The sequence below is a fragment of the Typopeltis vanoorti genome, chromosome 6 (assembly GCF_054136105.1).
Source record: "Typopeltis vanoorti isolate ZY-2024b chromosome 6, IOZ_Tvanoo_1.0, whole genome shotgun sequence".
Classification (NCBI taxonomy): Eukaryota; Metazoa; Arthropoda; class Arachnida; order Uropygi; family Thelyphonidae; genus Typopeltis; species Typopeltis vanoorti.
The window spans coordinates 4,854,838-4,875,772 of record NC_143554.1 but is presented as its reverse complement, the minus strand read 5'-3'; the positions used below and the strand labels follow the sequence as shown (position 1 = coordinate 4,875,772).

At 37.1% G+C, this 20,935-nt stretch overlaps 1 protein-coding gene across 1 annotated transcript in view; it reads right to left on the bottom strand.

The window, feature by feature from the left end:
• LOC150105257 (116 kDa U5 small nuclear ribonucleoprotein component) overlaps positions 1–20,935 on the bottom strand; it is a 358,330-nt gene that overhangs the window by 13,684 nt on the left and 323,711 nt on the right. The window contains exon 22 of the mRNA XM_090394018.1: positions 6,146–6,253. Coding sequence (XP_090250144.1) covers positions 6,146–6,253 — 108 coding nt within the window. The remainder of the gene's footprint in view (positions 1–6,145; positions 6,254–20,935) is intronic.

The following is a 20,935-nucleotide window of genomic DNA, read 5'->3' as shown; positions in this document are numbered from 1 at the left end:
CTGACAGCCATCTAGACTACTTCTTCTTTGCTTCTGTTTTAATTATATCTTTAATCTCTTCCACACAAATTGTATCGAATCTGTTCTGTATACTAATAATTTGTATTCAGCTGGTATGTTTCCAAGGTCATACTGATCAACATTTGTGTTGTTTTCAGTTTCTGTAATTTCACATGTATCGAAGCCACTAATAATTCATGGTCTGCATACTTCTCCATCTTCTTCGTCTAAGTATATAATCAATTTGATTTCTGTATTGTCCATCAGGTGGTTAGCAACAAACAAACAAAGAATTATCTGCACAAAACTCAACTAGTCTCCTCTCTGCAGTGTTACGAATACCTAAACCAAAACAACCTGTCATTCCTTGTTCCTCCCATTTTTGCATTCCAATCTCCGATAAGTAGCCATAAATCTCGCTTTGGTGTTGTATCACTTCTTGTAACTTGCCATAAAATTCTTCTGTGTCTTCTTCTGGTTCCTCTGTAGTGAGTATGATCATTAACCTTATGGTCATATTCATTTTTATGTCCAGTGATTCTGTTACTCACTGGATTATAGCCTAATCATCTTTTTACTGAGTAAGAAAGACACCTCATTTTCATGTCTCGTGGCCTGAGTAATGCACCATGTAATCCGCTGACTGAAAATGGTCCATTCCTGTCCATCTAAGTTAAGTTCACTTATTCCCAATATATCCAGCTTACCTTCGTTCATACTTCTAACATTCCAAGTGCTAATGTTGTGGATTCTTGTAAAATAGGGAGCCTCCCTTTACCAACCAGCAACATCTGTGACCAAGCTTCCTTCCTGGTTTGACCTGGACACATCGTAACAACTAGTTCTACTTGTGGAAGCCCTCTGTTCTTCCCCAGTTGCGTGCCTTCAGGCCTGGGGGGTCTTACCATCCAGAACCATATCGTACTTTCTCATAGAATGTTCCTGGCAAGGTACAGAGATGGTTTGCCATTGCCTTCCTCTGGAATATTTTTTGACTTTGCAGTCTAGATCTGCACTGTTGTGTGAAAACAGGGGTAACTCTGGAAGGATGCAACTCTTCGCCCTGCAGTATGGTCTTGGTAAAGTAGAGGCCAAGTCTCTGTATTTAGAGATGTATTGTGCATATCTTTATCTCCGGAATAATTCCCAGTAAGGAAGTTATCCCTTATCATAAATTGATTACAAGCGGTATACCACATGGATAGAACTGTAATCTAGGAAATAGATGAAACTAGAAATTTAGGAATGGTGGTAGATAGAGAGTTAAAGTTTAAAAGACATACTGCTAAGTAGCTCAGCTCATAAGATCACTTGACTATTGAAGACCATATTAACAAGTAGAAATAAGAAAGTTATTCCACTTTATAAGGCTTTGATATGTCCACATCTGGTCTCCTGGGAATTAGGAAGTGGTGGAGAAAATTCAGAGATTGAAGGTGTGTGGATAGCAGAAGTTGGTTGAAAAAAGAGGAGATACGATAAAACATTTGTTACTTAACCGGCCAGGACGTATATATACGTTCAGATAAATCTGGATACGATTCAGTAACACCTATTGAATAACATGGATAAGAAGTGCAAATTGGTCTCACTATTTCATCCACCTTGGCCGGTAGAGAGGTTAAAGAGTTTTATAGGATTGATACAGGGGAAATGTTTCAGTACTTGACTAGAGGAGCTGAATGGGAGCTCTTATGCATTAAAGTGCAGAAAACGATATTCAATGCTGCAGAGAAAAAGAGAAAAAAATATGTGCAAACTACAGTGTCTTTTTCTAAACAATAAAACTTACATATGTAATTTAATAAATAGGACTAATAAAAATCCTTAATTTTACTCCTATCCTTTTTTATTGTAGTCTGTTTGAATGTCACTTGATAGAAACATTTAATTTGTTTAAAGGGTTTTATAGGAGGAATGTTTCATCACTTGGCTAGAGAGGCCAGAACAAGAGGTCATCCCTGGAAGTTGAATAATTTTTTTTTTTTGAAGAGTTGTGAATCCATTAATGGATTCAAGAAGAAATACGATAGGTTGTGTGAATAGTTTGAGTTTCCCACGAATGAGTCTTTTGGACTCCATGGAGGTGCCAGTACAATAATTATAATATTGAACTTGGAGGTGATATCAATCCATTTAATTACATTAAATTGTTGCATTACATCGAAGTTGGCCTAGTGGTTAAGATAATCCAATCTCCACTCAACAGGGCATGGATTCAAGTCCTGCCTTGGTCATTGTCTTTATGTGGGAATGAATTTCATTGCCTAGTGTGAGACCACTTCCACCACTGCTTATTGGAGGCTTGAAAAAGTTCCATGTTTCATAGTGATTCTATATTCGTTTCGACCATCAATTGAATGCAAGAAATGAACGTAAACTTGGTTGTATATTGGCCGAAGAATTTTTAATAATACTTTATTTTTATTATTAAAAATTCTTCAGCCAACATACAACCCTGTTTATGTTCATTTCTTGCATTCCATGTTTCATCTCCAGAGAAGGGTTTCTAGACTATGTTTAAAAAAAAAAAAGCCAACCCACAACACCAATAAGCTATAGTTCGACCTTATATATTGAAACCCATAATATTAATGCTTCAATTGGCAAAATTTCAATTAGTACTTAATATTTTTGGACACATTAACCACACAATTTGAGATATTGCTATACTTTCTCTGGAATTTTCCCATAACTTTTGTTTAACTACTTCTAGATATAACTTGGGCTGTCTAACACTTTCCTCTTTAAACTCTAAAGTCTACTATGATATTCTGATTTTTCTACAACTTTACAACATAGTTCGACTAAAATCAATATTTTTTTTCAGTGGTTCTCAAAATGTGCATATTTTTGAACTCTCACATTACCTCCATTAATGCTTGGTATAGTACACATCTGAAAGTTTCTCCACACAACTTTTCCTTTTCAGTGTGATACTCAGTTTTAACCTGCTTAATAAATGACAAAGTGGAAAAAAAAAACCTACATGGGCAAGCACATTCCATCAACACCTTAAAAATTAAACCCTATGTATTTTTTGATGAACCATCCTGCGATAACTCAGAAATTAATTACAAAGGTATGTTATCCTTACCACATGTTAGCAATGCATCAAGAAAAATAGCCCAAATATTAAAATCAGTCAACACATCAAAAACAGCCTTCAAACCAGTTTGCACCTTATGTAGTTTCATTTTATAAACATCGTGGAGCATACAAGATTCCATGTTCTTGTGGAAAGGTTTGCATAGGAAAAACTAGAAGTTTCAAAATCCATTTAAAAAAAAAAAAAATATGTAAGCCATGTTGAAAATTATTTTTCTTAATAGTTAATTGATAACTAATAATAAAGTAGTTCCTCAAACCTTTGCATTGTTTTATGTATAAAATCACACAGTTCTCACTGTTTCAAATCATTGTTCATGTTCCATGTAATATATTATTATTATTTGTCACCCAAGGGAGTCCAACAATTCATCGAGGGAGGGCATCTGCTCTACAACTCTGTCTCCACCAATGCCATCTATCGCCGATCACTACCAGTATTTCCACAGACAATCACAAACATCCATGCCCACGGCTGGATTCGAACCCCCAGCCTTTTGGTTGGGGAGCAGATACGCTAACCACTCTGGCATATGTAGCAAATAAATATTTACTTATTTCCTTGTGTTTTCATGTGAACCAAAGAAAGCTTATGGCACAAGAGAACTCTTAGAAGAGAACTACTTCAATAGATTGTTCAAAGTCTTCCAAGGTTATGCACTCAAAGGGCATACCAAATAGAAACCTTTCTAAGAATCAAGAAAATGTACATTCTTCAAAAGCATTGGAGGATATATAGAAATGCAAGTTTTGTGAGCCAAAATACAAAAAACACAAAGGTCTCAATAATAGACTGATTCTGAACATGGACTGTCAAAAAAATTCAAGAATGTGTACAAAAATGCAATCTCTTCCTCTTTTAAAGTTCCTGGATAGACTCGCATCAAACTAATTCAAAAATTTTACTGCAACTTTACCACATAGTTCCTTGACTGAAATCAGTCCATGTTTTTTTCAGTGGTTCTCAAAATGTGCATATTTTTTGAACTCACTTTTCCTCCGTTAACTGGGTATAGTACACATATGCTCAAACAGCAATTAAGTTTTGTAGCATAGACCAATGTGAAGTCTTATCAGAAATTTATGAGTGTTAATAGATGACAAATTAGGGAGTAGAATTTATAATTTCTGCTCTCTCTCAAATTATTATTGCACACCTCCAAGGAGTTAAGACTTAAGAGAACTACTTCAATAGATAACTACTATAATAAGCCAAAAGGCTATTTTACCGGCGACATAAGCTAAGTTAAAGGGAGATGGTAAATCCTGTTTTATTTTATAGCCGGGTACGAAACTCGGATTGAAATCCATCGAATCTATAGAGGTTCATGCCAAAAAAACTATCAGCGAGCCCAAGTGTAAAGTGATCACTTGGGTAGTACAACACCAGGGCAACTCCAAGCAAAGGTGGAGCAAGCTCCGTCAATAACCTTAATATTCTCTCATAATGTAAAACACAGCTCCTAAGAGATGTATATATATATCGCCAGTAAAATAGCCTTTTGGCTTATTATAGTAGTACACCAGTTCAGCAATTCTATAGTAGAGGTAGATATAAGTTTGGTTCACTTAAAACCTTGATATTCCAGGTCTACCTACTCACCGATGAGACCTCAAAAAAGGTTGAAACCGGTCTGGGTAGCGGCATCTTCCCATAATGTAAAACAGTATATATACATCTCTTAGGAGCTGTGTTTTACATTATGAGAGAATATTAAGGTTAGTGATGGAGCTTGCTCCACCTTTGCTTGCAGTTGCCCTGGTGTTGTACTAGCCAAGTGATCACTTACACTTGGGCTCGTCGATAGTTTTTTCGGAATGAAACTCTATGGATTCGATGGATTTCGATCCAAGTTTCGTACCCGGCTATAAAACAAAACTAGATCTACCATCCCCTTTAACTTACTTCGATAGATTGTTCAAAGAGTCTTCCAAGGTTGCGCACTCAAAGGGTATACCAAATAGAAACCTTTAAGATCCCTTCTATGCCACACAATGCCCATCCTTTAACATTTACAGATCTAAAAGTAGCCTATTCCACATACACACACCACGACTTACAATTGCACCCATTAAACTTTCAGAGATGACTCCCAAATTTTACTTCCATTTGCCTTGAGATGCTGTAAGACTTCATTAGAGTATTTGTATGCTTTTATCGCTATTCCCCAAACTTTGAAGGCCACATTCCCTCAATATCTCTTGAATTTTCTTTTCAACTGGTTCACCACAAGAAAAATCAAGCACCTGACTCGTGATTAATATCCTAGTGTGAAAGTTTTGGTAAAAATTAGGTGTAGGAGAATTATTTCAATTTTTTAATTTAAAATTTTTCAAAAACAGCTCAAATTTTTTCTCTTTCTTAAATCAGGTCATACAAAATATGTCTTAAATTTATACAACACTGATTGCAGGCATTTTATAACATAGCAAAAATCTTATCATTAGGATCTTAATTTACAGAAAAACACTAAAAAAATCAAAAGTAAATAGTCAGTTTGGCCCACAAAGTATTGTGCAATTTCAATTAGGGAAGGGGAGGTTCTCAATTATTACTATATAAGAACTGATGTTTCATAAGAGAAAAAATTTTGGTCATATTGCATTGTATAGAGAAGGGGCAATCAATTTGTTCTTAATGTAGAAGAGAAGTGCTGCTATAATATAACATCACTCTTCCAGTTTGCATTATAAATATTACAGGCTAGCAGCTTATTCAAACAGGAGTAATTATACTAAAGCATTGATATATGCAAAATTCTCTCATGTTAATTAATGTGTATATAATGGGGGGGGGGGAGAGAAAGTAAGAAATGATATTAATATGCTCTGACTAATTCAATGCTATTATGATATTATCATAATTCAAATCATTACTTACTATTATAATAACGGAATTAACTCACGTAAAATATTCTTTATTAGTAAAAATTTTTTACACAAGTTAATTCTGTCATAACTAAGTAATATGTCTACTCACGGTATTTTCTTACTGAAACTTAATTCAAAAGTACATAAGATTTTATGAAATTCTTACTTTTCTCCTTCGAGTCTTAATCATGAATTCTCTTGCCAAATGTGGTGCTGGCTGTGGTTCCAGAGGTCTAATAACAATACTTTTATCTAATGGATCACCAGGAACAATCTGCATATACAAATACTAATATTAAATAATTGAATATATATAATTAAAACAGCAATCATATATACTAAGATCACTAGGCATTGATTTCTCTGCATTCAGACAAAAATCAGAACTTTTAAAAGTTCTGATTTTAGTCTGAAAACTGGGAAACCAATTCTTATCTAGCAAAACAAGAAAATTGCTTGAAGAATGCATGCATACACTAATCTCAGCATCTGTCCAATCTGAGCCAGTTGAAGACAAAGATGCAATTCAACACCTTATGGAATCTATGCCATACTGCGTATGCGCTGTAATTTGGGCTAAAGGCAATCCAACATGGTATTAATACCGTTGCAGGATGGACTTTATTTTAGATATTCCTTGGAGGATACCCACTTTTCCAGCAATATCAGGGGATCCATTCTGTACCAAAAGAATATGACATAACCTGCAGAACCTTGAGTTGTGTTTACAAGGCAAGCTGGGTTCAATGCTTCATGGGGCTCCTGGCAAACTCTCTGCCTACCATCCATACAGAACAAGGTGTACTAATGTGACTCATTGGACTACACAACCTTTTTTCCTGTGTCCAATCCCATTGTTCCCGACACCACTGTACAAACTTTCTGGTTCTTCGCAAGAAATCAATGGTTTCTGTATAGGCATATGACTGCCAATACCAATCCTCTTCAATTCTCTGTGCATAGTTTAGTGAGATATTAGTCAGGAACAAGAACCTATAGCACATCAGTGTTCATGTGTGTGGCATAGATGAGGGTTGAGAAAGAAGAAACCTATTGACAATCTTCTTAAAGAGATGTAGTTTGAAATTGTTGGGAAACACATCATGAGGAAGGCTATTCCAGAGGACAGAGATAGATGGAATAAATGAGGAAGAGGAGAAGCAGGTTTGATGAGTTTGCAGTGGTACTGTAAAGGGATGTTGGACAGCAGCTGCTCTTCTTTTAATAGGCCTAACAGCAAGTGAGCGGTGACCATGGTAGTATCTGTAAGTACTTGTAGAAGAGACAGATGTTAAAGTGAGCCTGTGAGAGAACAATGAGCCGAATTAATTAATATCCTTTGGACAGCGTCAAGAATTTTCAAGGAGGTTTTAGGTGCACCATCCCAAATACGTGTACAGTGTTCTAGCGATGGACAGATTTGGGATTTATATAGGGTTAGTAGCTGGGCAGATGTAAAATAGTTTTTTGAGAAAAGAATGCTTAGGTTTTTAGAAACTGAAGAATCTATTGATGTGATGTGTTTGTGCCAAGAGAGGTTGGAAGTAAATATCAGTCCAAGAAAAAAGAGTTCATCCTGTCTCTGTTTAAAATTATGGTTGGGGACTTGTGAGAGTAGCCTGCATGAAATGACACACCAACATCGCCAGCCAGAATATGGATTTGGAGTGAGCATTGGCAGCATTTCTGTTGGAAGTTGTGCATACTGCTATTGATATGTAGCCTCACAGACCTTGGGCATGCGTGAAAAAAAAAAAAAAAAAAAAAAGGGGGGGGGGGGGGCATTTTGAACATTGAGTGCTGCTACATGCAACATTATACATGCGGTTTATATGTGATGATAGCTGTAAATGATTTACTGATAGATTAAAGGTTAATGCACTGTTTAAGTTATAAAAGTATTTATGGTTAGACTGTGTATTTAAATCACCCCTGGTAGAGAACACACCACAATCACACTATATACCATTCTGTCTAAACCAACTTCATTATGTGGAAATGAAACACTATATAAAAAAGAAGAATGAAAAACAGATTCAAACAGCAGAAATGAAATTCTCAGAAAAATAGCTGAATATACCAAGTGGCACCATAAAACAAATAAACACATAAAAAAACAAACCAATTAATTATAAGTAAATATAAACAAAGATAGTTAGAACATCTAAATCGAATGGACAATAGCAGACGTAAAATAAAAAGAAGAATTAGAAGACCAAGAGAGCGAGGGCATGAGACCATAACAGACTGCATGGACAATTCACAATAGGAAGAAGAGAAGTAGAAGATAGGAAGGTGGATTCATGTTAAACCAGGTGTATCTCCATTGTTATTCATCTATGCGAATAATATGAAGGATTAATATGGTATTAAACCTGATATCAAAATTGGGCATGTTATTCTCTGTTCTTTACTTTTTACAGATGGTATGCTTCTAAATAAATCCAGTATAAGTCTGAAAAATTCCCTAACTAAATTGAATAACTGATAAATTTGGTATGAAAATTAGCGATAATGTAATGCTATAACATCAACGGCATCCTGAATGGAGAACTTACAGAACAAGTAAAACTTTCAGTTATTTAGGCACGATTTTTAGTGAATAGTTATAAATAAAATATGGAAATAGCCACAGAATTAGCAAAGCTGCTATAGCAGGAAGTCGACTGAATAAATTCATATGGAATAAGAGAAGTTAGTCAAGACATTCGACTAGCTATATAGAAGACAGTACTCAAACCAGATTTGGACCTGAGAGGGGGACTAGAAATAAAACACTTGATCAAAGACTGGAGATCATAGGCATGAGAAAAAAAGTGCATTATAAGAGAAAAATATAAGCTCTGATAATACTAGAGTCTTGACTGATAACAGATTAATTTAGAGGAAAACTGTTGATTAGATGTTAGTAATGACATAACTTTTTCATATACAGGGTGTTCGGGATAAATTTGACATATTTATAATTAATTATATTTTTCCGTAAGTTACATGTATTAACACACACTTCTCTTCATTTAAAAGGTTGGACCCTTCTTCATTCATATACAAGATGTCAGAAAGGATGGATAGCTGGAACCCACCTGAATCATGGAAGAGAATAACTTGTATCATGATGATTCGTGCCCGCCATCAAAATAAGGATATTACGACTGCTGCCCAATGCTCCCTGAATACAGTAAAAACAATCAGGCATGAACTAGAGACTTGCAATGGTGACTACGAGGATGTAGCAAGAAGAAAGATCCCTAGCAGACGATCTGATTGCGTTCGTACAGCAGAATTCCTCGCAAATCTGCAGGAACAGGTGTTGAAGAACCCTGGCATTGGAATTCGGGCTTTGTTCGTGGAGTTGCTAACTGTAGTCAAGCCCTGGATAACAAGGGTAGCCAATGGTAGGCCGTATGTATGGCAGCAGGATTCGGCCCCTTGCCACACCTCTGGGAAAAGTCAAAAATGGTTGTCTGAAAATTTCTACGACTTCACCAGTCCAAATGTTTGGCCTCCAAACTCCCCAGACCTTAACCCCATGGATTATTTTGTATGGGGCGCAGTTGAAAAAGACACCAATCGCACTTCCAGTAATACAAAAGCCCAGTTAATGGATAAAATTAAAACAGTTTTTGCGGCCCTTCCCAGGGAGACTGTAGCATCAGCTTGTTCGAGGTTCCGAAGCAGAATTGAAGCTGTGATCGATGCTAATGGTGGTTATTTTGAGTAAATCTTGTTGATAGTATTGTAATTAACTCTGCCTGTAATGTTTTTTTTGTCAATTCATTAAATTTAATAGATACAAAGAAGATTTTCTTTTTCCTTACGAAACTGTCAAATTTATCCCGAACACCCTGTAGTATTATCACAATTTTGAGTATGAGTGAAATGGATAGGTAATCTTATTAATCCAGAGATTCTTAAGAAAAAGGATGATGTAGAAGGAATACTGTGTGCAAAAGGATGATGTCGGTTATGAAAATTATAAGCAGCAAGCCCGAAGATTCACAACTGTTGTACAGAAAGAGTATGAAAAGAAACTGGCTTGGTAAGCTAAAGACAACCCTAAAGAATTCTATAATTATTATGCTGCAAGTAAAAGAAAGAAAGAATGAATGCAGATGATGTGTGGGGGTGGGGGACATGTAGAAGATGTTGTTCAACTAATGAATGCCCATTTTGCTAAAAGATATCAACCTGGTGTATGCAATATTGCACTCACTGCTACCTCTTCATTGGATGAAGAAACTCAAATATATGAGGAGGAGGTATAAGAGCTGTTGCACAAACCGAATAAGAATATAGCAATAGCGACTGACGGGATATCAGTACAGATGCTAAAAGAGTGTTTAGCTGAACTGGCTATTCCTTTGACTGGTTATATAATGTGAGTTTCAAAAGAGAGAGGATTCTGCAGGAGTGGAAGGAATGTATGTTAATCCCATTGCACAAAAGTGTGCAAAGATCCAACTATCGACCAATTATGGATTATGAGAATCCTTTTCTTCATGCTTACATGGTGATCAAAATACATCATGAAATTTATGGAAACAACTACTGTGTTAATAAAACTTTAGTTTAATATAAACCAAAACAAGTACTCGATGTTTTGACCTTCATGTTGAGGTCATCATCTGGAGTATACACATATATACAAAAAAAAAAAAAAAAAACTGCACTATGATCTACATGGTATGCTAAAGTTACTGACCAACCATCTAGCTTTGATGTAGTATGGTGGTGGTTTTTTTTTACCAGAGGTCAGGCCAAACGTTTTAACGATTTTTGCTAAGGTTTTTGACAGAATACATCATGGAAGACTATTACATAAACTGGAGAATATAAAATATTGGCATAGGTAAGAGGATGGCTGATTGATAGATATCAAAAAGTAGTATGGGGATTCGAGTCTTCAAGATTTAATGTAACCAGTGGTATACCACTAAGGATCCTTAGTCCATTGTTATTCAATCTGTACATTAATGATGTTGGGAAGAATTTGACAGGTAACATAAAGCTATTTACTGATGGTGATGATAGACAGGACAATCAGGAATGCAGTTGATATACAGTACATGCACAATGATTTGAATAGGCTTGAATTGTAGGCATATAAGTAAATATGCTGCAAATGACTATCAGTTCAGTGTTAATAAATGCAAAGCCATGTACTTTAGTGTGATTAGCTATCCAATGTCATATTATATTGGTGGGATTATGCTAAAAGAAACTCATCAGATTAGGGATCTTGGAGTTTTAGTAGATAGTGTAAAATTGTGTATTCAAGGAACTTGATTCAAAAACCTCTTGTATACCGATTTTACTGGTAAACAAAATTCACTAAAAATACGTGCAAGTTAATAGAGAAATTTTCATATTTTTTAATTTAGAAATAATATTTTTTGTATATTACTGAATATTGCCACCTCAAAGGGTTTTGTAAAAGAACAAAGGAAAATAAGTATAAGATAAATTGTGTCTAAAGAAATCTCTTAGTCACCGGTAATTCCAGACAGATTATCATATTAAGTAATGACCTGGGGCAACTGCAATCTCAAAGGTCAACAATGCGCGGGGTTTCCCACCTGAATGCAATGACCGAGAAGGGTGATGGGTGCAGAACACCAAAGGTCACCAGAGCCAGATAAATAGAGGGTTGCAATGGCGAGAAAGGAGTTCGGCGATTCAGTTTAGTTCCTGGCAGAGCAGTTCGTGGAGTTCGTCCATTCCCAGGTCAGCGAGAAGTTAACGAGGTCCCGAAGTCAAGAAGTACAATGATGCGATGAATGTTACGGCAGTAGAGCTTTGATAACATCGTGGGAGATGATTTGTAATCACCATCAGAGATCTGTGTTCCAGATAGTAAATGCCGAGGGACTGACGCAACTAAGATAAGCTGTTTTAGAAGAAATTAGAGGACGAGTTTCCATGTCGCCAAGATCCAAATGTTCGCCGATATTAAGAGGAGATCTCACGAAATCCCAGAGATGATTTCACGGATCAGTCGGAGGAAACCAGACATCTTTCAAAGTAAGATCTTTCCTTTGTTTAGCTAGAAATAAGAAGATTGCGACGGTGATTTAATGAAGGGACTTGTTTTATAGTGATACTTGAGGACTTTAGGCCTTATGCTGATATTTGAAATAATGCCCGGCTAAAATTTGAGGTGAAACATCGTGTATTTAATGTTATAGCTATTGCCTAAACCTGCAGAATGTTATGAAAAATTGATCTGAGTATAACCAAGTTTTAACGAGAGAAAATTATAGACAAATGGTCTTACTAGAATTGATTATGATGAGGAACTAAATTGTAAACGTAGTCATTAGTTGTAACTTGAAGCATAGAAGCTAATTTACTTGGTACTTAAAATTGACCCATTGTACATTTCATTGATGTTAAATAAATTGTTTTCATTTAAATAACTTGCCTGATTTCTATTTTCAATGCACTACTCATTAAACTTGAATCTGTGTGTGCCTTAGTAGATATTGTCATGACTGCATAACAGAAAATTTAAGTTGCTAGATTTACTTAGAATTAAGAGAGAAAAGTTCCGTGTGGTTTACTGTATGTTATTCTTCGGAGGGAGATTCAACTCCCACCCAAGAAATTGGTGGCGCAGCTAGAAACTAAATAAATTTTCCAATTTCAATTGAGAATAAACACCAGTAGGTCAGACAAAGGGATTGGCTCTAGCCTGAGGCGATTACTTTGTTCTGTAAGTTTTGCACACGTGAGCTTTATTAATTGCGGCCATAAGTCAGATGGCCGCAATTAATAAAGGTTAAGAAGAAAAGTTTAAATGAGAAACGTAGAATTTTATAAAGGTGCAGCCGAACAAGAATTAATTAATAAGAATCAGAGATTTAACAATAGGAAGTTGAAGTTCAAGGGCCATGTAGTAAAGATTGCAAAATGAAATTTAGAGGATAATTGCAATGCTGAAACAAACTTTGACATGTAAAGATAAGGAAGCCATTTTGCCTCTTTACAGGCTTTGATAGCACCTCAGTTGGACTATTGTAGGTCTGGTCTCCTGGTTGCCATGGTGATTTTGATACAGTGGAGAAAGTGAAAGGAGAGTGTTAAAAATGATATCAGGAATGCAGAATACTGATTATGAAGACAGGCTGATAATTTGAGAGCTGCCCTCTCTCAATGTTTTTGGACTCCTTTGGAGGTGTCACAAAATAATGACTACAATGATAATTTGTAGCCTGCAGACACCAGCAAACAGGAGAAAGAGGGAATATGATTGAGACTTCTAAAGGGCTCGTACAGGATTTAAGTAGATGGAAGGTACAGTAAGGGTATCCTTGGAGTTGAGAAGGAATGCCATCAAGAATGGGTTCAGAGCTAGATTTTTTCCCTCATAGCAGTATGTGATTAGAATGGATTGCCATTGGATACGGTATGTGGAAGTAGCGTGAACGAATTCAAGAACAGGTATAACAGCTGGTGCAGGAATAGTATATGACCTCCCTTGATAAGTTCCTGACTTCCTAGAAGTCTCTCTTAATAATAATAATAACTTGTACACCCCCAAAAAAAAGTATATATCAGTAAATTGATGATGTAAATAATTATATTTTTATACTTATTTTAAATAAACAATGTTTCTTTTATATTACATTCTCTCGTCTTAATTATAAGACAAAGTTAAGTGAATTTATCTACTCTAAAATTGTTTTAAAGAATAAATATTATCATCATTATCATGGGCAACTCCAAGGAGTCCTTAGACTCATCGAGGGATTCCCTAAATATGATGTCAAGAACTATCCGACATCAGCATATAGCTTTATGTTACCTGTCAAATGTTACCTTAAATCCTGAAGACTCGAATATCCAAATATCTAGCACAGTATCTATCATACTTTGCTTTGAACTCATGGCACACACAACAGACTCTGGCAACCTATTCCACTCATTCACTACTCTCCAAGCAAAAAATCAAGTTCTAACACCCTTACTCAGTTTCCATTGATGACCCCAGTTCTCCCACTACTAGACCTGTTCTGAAAAATTTCCTCTGAATTAATCTTGTAAAAACTGTTCAGTAATTTGTATGTCTCAAACATATCACCCCTTTTCCACCTATCAACCAGTTCTCAGAAGGTTTATTCCACAGACCTGCTAACATCTTGGTCTCTCGCCTCTTGATCCTTTCATCTCCTCCTCCTCATCACCAAGAAATTCTGGCACTCAGATCAGCATGCAGTAGTCAAGATGGGGTCTTATCAAGGCTTGAAAAAGGGGAACTGCTTTAGCCACTTTTGCTATGTGCCCCCTAAATTTAACTCCCTATCCACTAACACTCCCAAAGTTTCTGGCTTCGTCATTTTCCTGGAGTACAGTTCCACCAATGATGTGGTATACAGCTGGTAATCTTTTCAACCCAAATGCCTTACACTTTGCCACATTAAACTGACATCCATTCTCCTTTGCTCAGTCTGCCAATCTATCCAAATCATTCAAAATCTATCCAAATCAAATAAATTCAGTTGTTTGCATCATAGCAAACAACTGAACAGTTGTTTGCTATGATGTAGCAAACTTCCCCTCAGATCCTTTCCTATATCAATAATGAACAAATTAAACTGTAGTGGTCCAACAGCAGAACTCTGCAGCATGACACTTGTCACAGGCATGCTCTTGGACTCTACTCCTAAATAAACGAATTTCTAATATCTCGCCATCAATCATCCTCCTATCCATCTCACCAACCCTAATATCCATTCCCATGTGCTGTAGTTTACTGATTAGAATTCCATGTGGTATCTTGTCAAAGGCCTTTGCAAAGTCCAGCAGTATCACTGTAAATCCAGCTTGGCTGTCACTGTATTATAAAAGAGTTACTGAGGCATGACTTACCCTTTACAAAATCTCCTATCCAAAATCTTCCATTTCCATCTATCCATTCCTGTATTTTACTCTTGACCAACTTCTCCAATAATCTGACAACAACTGCTGATATACTGATCGATTGGTAATTTGTTACAACGGCCTTGGAGCCTCCTTTATGCAATGGAACCATTTTCACTTCTTTCTACCCCTTCATCACTAACCCAGAGCTGAGACTTAGATTAAACATTATAGTCAAAGGCACTGACAATTCCCTTGCCCGCTCACATAACACTCGTGCTGATATATCGTCCAATCCCACAGTTGTATTCACATTAAGGGTCTGTAATATGCTTTACATTTCCATTTCATTTACCTCAGTTCCTGTATAAGCCTTTGGCTCTCTTGTTCCTGCAATATCACCATCTGGATGATGTACTCCTGCACAGTGTTCACTTAGTAATTCTTCTTTTTCGACTGATTCAGTTACATTAAAATCATTCTGCCATATGCATTCTTTCTTTTACTTGCAGTAAATCAAAAGAACTGTTTAGGATTATCTTTTGCATGCATTGCTAACTCACTTTCATAATCTGCTTTTGCCTTTCTTACCACACTAGTTACCCTTGCACAGCTCCAGCTGGATGATATTCATCCATTTAACTCCCACTTGATTTACTCTCCTGAGTAGGTATTCAGTCTGCTATTACCTCCCTCCTCAAACACTCTTTTACCATAATAAATTTAGTTTAATCCTTTATCCAAGTGTAAGCAAACAAAAGTTTGCACCTGAAGTATCTTCAGGACTGAGGCAACTAGTGGTAAAGGTGGACCAAGCTCTCATCGCTCTTTGTCTTAGTATCTTCGATAATGCAAAGCACATCTCCTTGTGGACATGTATGATGCTATGCATGAAGGGAAGGATCACTACTCAGACCGGTTTCGACCTTTATTGAATGTTCAAGTACAGGTCAAAAACTCAGTAACAGGCTCACCCTGCACCTGAGAAGAACTCTCAGTGTTGGCTCTACCCCGTGGCAGGCTCAGTTAACTTCGTGGACTACAGCATTGACATTCAATACACCCCCCCCCCCCCCCTCCAGGACCTGGGTGAGACAACAGCTGAGCCTCAGTTAAAACTTCATGGGATGCAGCATTGCCATTCATCACCCAAGCTTCCAACCGCTTTCAACCTTCATTGGGATCCCGTCAGTGAGAGCCAGACCCAGAGGTGGAAGCAATGGAGAAGTCATATTTACCTATACAAGTTGCCAAAAGGTGTCTCACCTTTTATTAAATTACTCTGGATTTAGAGAAAGATGTTGGAAGTTTTTTCCCACTTGGTTAAACTATAATAAATTTAGTTTAATCCTTTATCCAAGTGTAAGCAAACAAAGTTTGTGCCTGAAGTATCTTCAGGACTGAGGCAACTCATGGTAAAGGTGGACCAAGCTCTCATCACTCCTTGCAGACATTTATAATGCTATGCATTAAGTGAAGGGCCATAACCCAGACCAGTTTCAACTTTTATTGAGGTCTCGTCAGTGGGAGCCAGACACAAAGGTGGTTATACCAAGGTGGAAGCAATGGAGAAGTCATATTTATACATGTCTGCAAGGAGATGTGTTTTGCATTATGGGATACTAAGACAAGGAGTGATGAGAGCTTGGTCAACCTTTACCAGGAGTTGCCTCACACCTGAAGATACTTCAGGTGCAAACTTTGTTTGCTTACACTTGGATAAAGGATTAAACTAAATTTATCATAGTCTAACCAAGTGGGAAAAAACTTCCAACTCCTTTACCACTTCCCATGCACTACCAACATCCAGCCCTTGCACCAATCCAAGCAATCTCCTAAGCTTGTCATACTCACCAGCCCTGTAACTCCATCTTAACTGAAAATTCCACACATTGAGCTACCTCCCAGGTCAAGGCCATATGATCACTCTCACCAATTGGTGACAATGAGGTCATATTCATTATTATTATTATTATTACGGGCAACTCCGGGGAGTCATTAGACTCATCGAGGGAGGCCCCAAATCATATTCATCACAACTATCTGACATTCATATAGTATCTATCATACCTCGCCTTAAACTCATTCACCGTCACAGCATCCACCACAGACTCAGGGAGCGCATTCCACTCATTCACCACTCTAAAAGTAAAGAACCCAGCTCTAACACCTTTACTAACCACACTTTTGCCCAGTTTCCATGGATGTCCCCTAGTCCTCCCACAACCAGCCCTGTTCTCAAAAATATCTTCTGAATTAATTTTATAGAAACCCTTCAGTAATTTGAATGTCTCAATCATATCTCCCCTCCTCCGCCTATCAACCACACCTGTTCTCATACGGTTCATTCCACAGACCTGCTATCATCTTGGTCACTCGCCTCTGGATCCTCTCCACCTCCTCCCCATCAAGAAGAAACCTAGGTGACCAAATCTGAGCACAGTAGTCTAGATGGGGTCTTATCAAGGCTCGATAGAGAGGAACAATAACCTGCTTGTCTCTGCTTGTCAACGTATTCTTCAGCAACCAAGTGATTTGATGAGCTATTTTGGTCACTTTTGCAATGTGTCCCCTAAATTTCAATTCCTTATCCACCAACACTCCTAAATCTCGTGCCTCATCAATTTCCTGGAGCAGGGTTCCACCAATGCAGTAAACTGCCGCCAATCTTTTCAACCCAAAATGCATAACCTTACATTTTGCCACATTAAACTGACATCCATTCTCCTTAGCCCAGACCATCAATCTATCCAAATCATCCTGCAAAATTTTGACGTCATCTGCATTCACTATTGCCCTACCCAACTTCGCATCATCCGCAAACAAATGTACTGTTCCTCTCAGATCATTTCCTATATCATTTATGAACAAATTAAACAGCAGTGGTCCAAGAACAGATCCTTGTGGCACACCACTAGTCACAGGCCGTCTTGTGGACTCTACTCCCGAGTAAACCACTCTCTGATATCTCTCCGTCAACCACCCTCCTAATTATAGACAAATGCTCAGATGTAATTACCAGATCGAGCATTATCGAACCTCTAGTATGTTTCATCACATGCTGTCTCAGGTAGTTATCCCTTAGTAACTGCATAAATTCCAATTCCTTCCTCCCAATCTATGTTCCCTTAGTTGAAATTACCCATAATAATTAAATGTCCTCCACTCATTGAGTCTATTTGCAATGCATACTAACTCTATAATCTTTTCCATACCCTGGTTTCTAGCAACATCCAACTGTATATTTTGTTAAGATAGCCTCAAATGTACTATTTTCACTGGCCTGCGGTTGAACTTCTTCTCTCTTTCGTTGCAGTTCATCGGCTATCATCAATAACACTCCTTCCCCCATTCTTTTCTTTCTATCCTTCCTGAACACACCATATCTTCACATTATATCATCTTCTGTTAGCCATGTCTCATTAATGCCAATAACCTTTGGCCAGGATGAGCTAACCAATGCCAAAAATTCCTCCTGCTGGTTCCAAATGCTCCTGGCATTAGTACAAAAGCCCCTTAGGCCCACTGCAATGCTTTATACTAACTATCCCATTCTGTTTTGTTACTAGTGGTACTAACTTAGGCATATTATACACATTCTTATCCTCAAATGCTGCAATAATGTGTGAATATCCACTCAACAGCTACCTCCCCCCCCCCCCAAAGCTCTGGTTTCCATGATTCTACACATCCACTTTCACTTCACTCAACAACACTTTTTCCAGTCTCTGAACACCAAATCCATTCAGATACAAACCATCCTTCTTGTAAAAGTCCTTTCAATTGTCGAACTCGTTCCACACATCAACAAACACCACGCCACTCCTCCTGCATAACTAACCATCAAGTCATTCGCTATTATTGCTCTCCTTCTCAGCTCTACTCTTTAATACTGCTGCAACAGGCTCACTATCTTTAGCTCTCTCACTCTTTTCTTTTGCTACTTCTAGTAATCCTTTCATGTTCCCTCTCATGGTATATTTTTCTCCTTTTAAATCATTCATTCCAGCCACTATGATAATTTCTTTCACCCTACCTGTTTGTGCCCTAATAGCCTCACTAACATCATTAATTTTCACATCCGTAAAGCATGATTTTGTCAAACTCTCGTTGATCGCACCTTTTATGATCGAATCGCCATTCAACACTCGTTCCTTGATTTTTTCTTTCACTTTTGGTCAAGCCCTCATTTCTCTTATCTCACACTTCTTTCTTTCTGTTATCAGCTGACCCATTCGCCAAACATTTCTGCATTTGCTCCAGCTCCCACTTCGGTCTGCGTATCATTCCACATAACTGAGCTATCTCCCTCATTGCAGCCAACTCTTCATTCTTTATATCAGTCATACCATTCTTTTGTTCAACACTTTTACTCTCTCTTTCAATCCTACCTGGCATTCCATCACACAATTTTCAATCATATTCTGAGTTCCATTCACTACTTCAATCTCGCGACCTGAGAGACACTTTTCATCCACTTGCTTTCAAACAAATTCCAGCTACCTTCAGTAATGCATACATTTTGTAGACATTGCACTAAACAAAGTCCTTTTGATTAAATTCTTTAAACAATGACGCCATTGTTCTACTTCACATCGCTGCTTTGTGCTACACTAAATATGCTGGAAAGAAAGCAGAAATATTCAAATGATGCTCATGATAAGAGCCTCACTTATGTTTTTATAGACGTGGGAAGTGAAAAAAGATAAAATACATACATCTCTCTCTCACACACACTTAAACGTCTGAATGAAAGTCATCAGATACTCCACAATTTATTAATTCCAATATATATAATTAACTACTTTCTTTTCTAAGCTTCTACGTACCATCAATTCTAGTCCTGATTTTGCTCTCTCAAAACTGTTTAGGCAAGTGTAAAATTGTATATAAATATTAATTAGTTTGAGCCTCTCAACATTTTTTCATCATCAGATTCCTAACATGTACCCTCAAGGGGTGTACAGGATATGATAGTACTACATGAAAAAATTTACATCATTACTAACTTCCATCTACAATTTTCCTCCAAATCAGTCTGTTACTTGTCAAGACTCCAACATTATCAGATCTTATATTTCTATCGTCTAAGGCACTTTGTACCATATCAATCCACCTACATCTTGGTCTTCCTCTGAGTCGTTTCCCTGCCAACCTGGCAGAGAACACTTGTTTTGCTACTTTTTCCTCGCCCATTCTGTTTAAGTCATCATACCACCTGAAATTAGCTCTGCTAATGCATTCCTGGATGCTGACAATGTCAAGTTCTTTTCTAATATCCTTGTTTTTAATATGATATTGCCATTGATGCCATCTGTTCACGCCTATAATCTTTCTCAGGACTCTCATATCTGCGGTCTCTAGTCTTTGGTCAAGTGTTTCACTTCTGACCCAGCTCTCAGATCTATAAGTTAAAACTGGTTTGAACATTGTCTTGTATACAGCTAATTTAGTGTTCCGACTAATTTCTCTCTTATTCCATATGAATTCCTACCATACCAGCTTTGTTGATTCTGTAGTCTATTTCCATATTTAATTTACCATCTTCACTAAAAATCGTGCCTAAGTAGCTGAAATGTTTTACTTGTTCCACAGGTTTCCCTGCTCAAAACACAGTTGACATTTTCAACAATTCCACCTATTTTCATTGTCTTTGTCTTTTTAATGCTGACCATTTTTTCTTGGTTTCAATTTACTGCTGTCTTTTTTTTCCTTAAGATTTGATCTAATTGTTAATCTCTGCGGCTTATACCTTGGACATTTCCAGTTCCAATATTGGTTATCTTTTTATTTTTCAACTTTGTAATCTATTTTGTAGCCCCTTGTCTTTAACCTTTAAATCCAGCCATTTTATTTTCTTTTGGAACTGGAAAGCAATTTAAATGTCCTATCAATGGGTTGCTAGTCAATAAGTTGTAAGGCCAGTGATGGGAATGCCAATATTATAGTGGCATTTCCTCAATATGACAAAACAGTTATGCTGCTGTGACTTAATTCATAGTACCTCATTTATGAAAACAGAATATATCAAAGGAAAAAATGAGGTTGGAAGTTGGGTAGAGAGGCTATGTTTAATGCATCTCTACCCTTACCATTC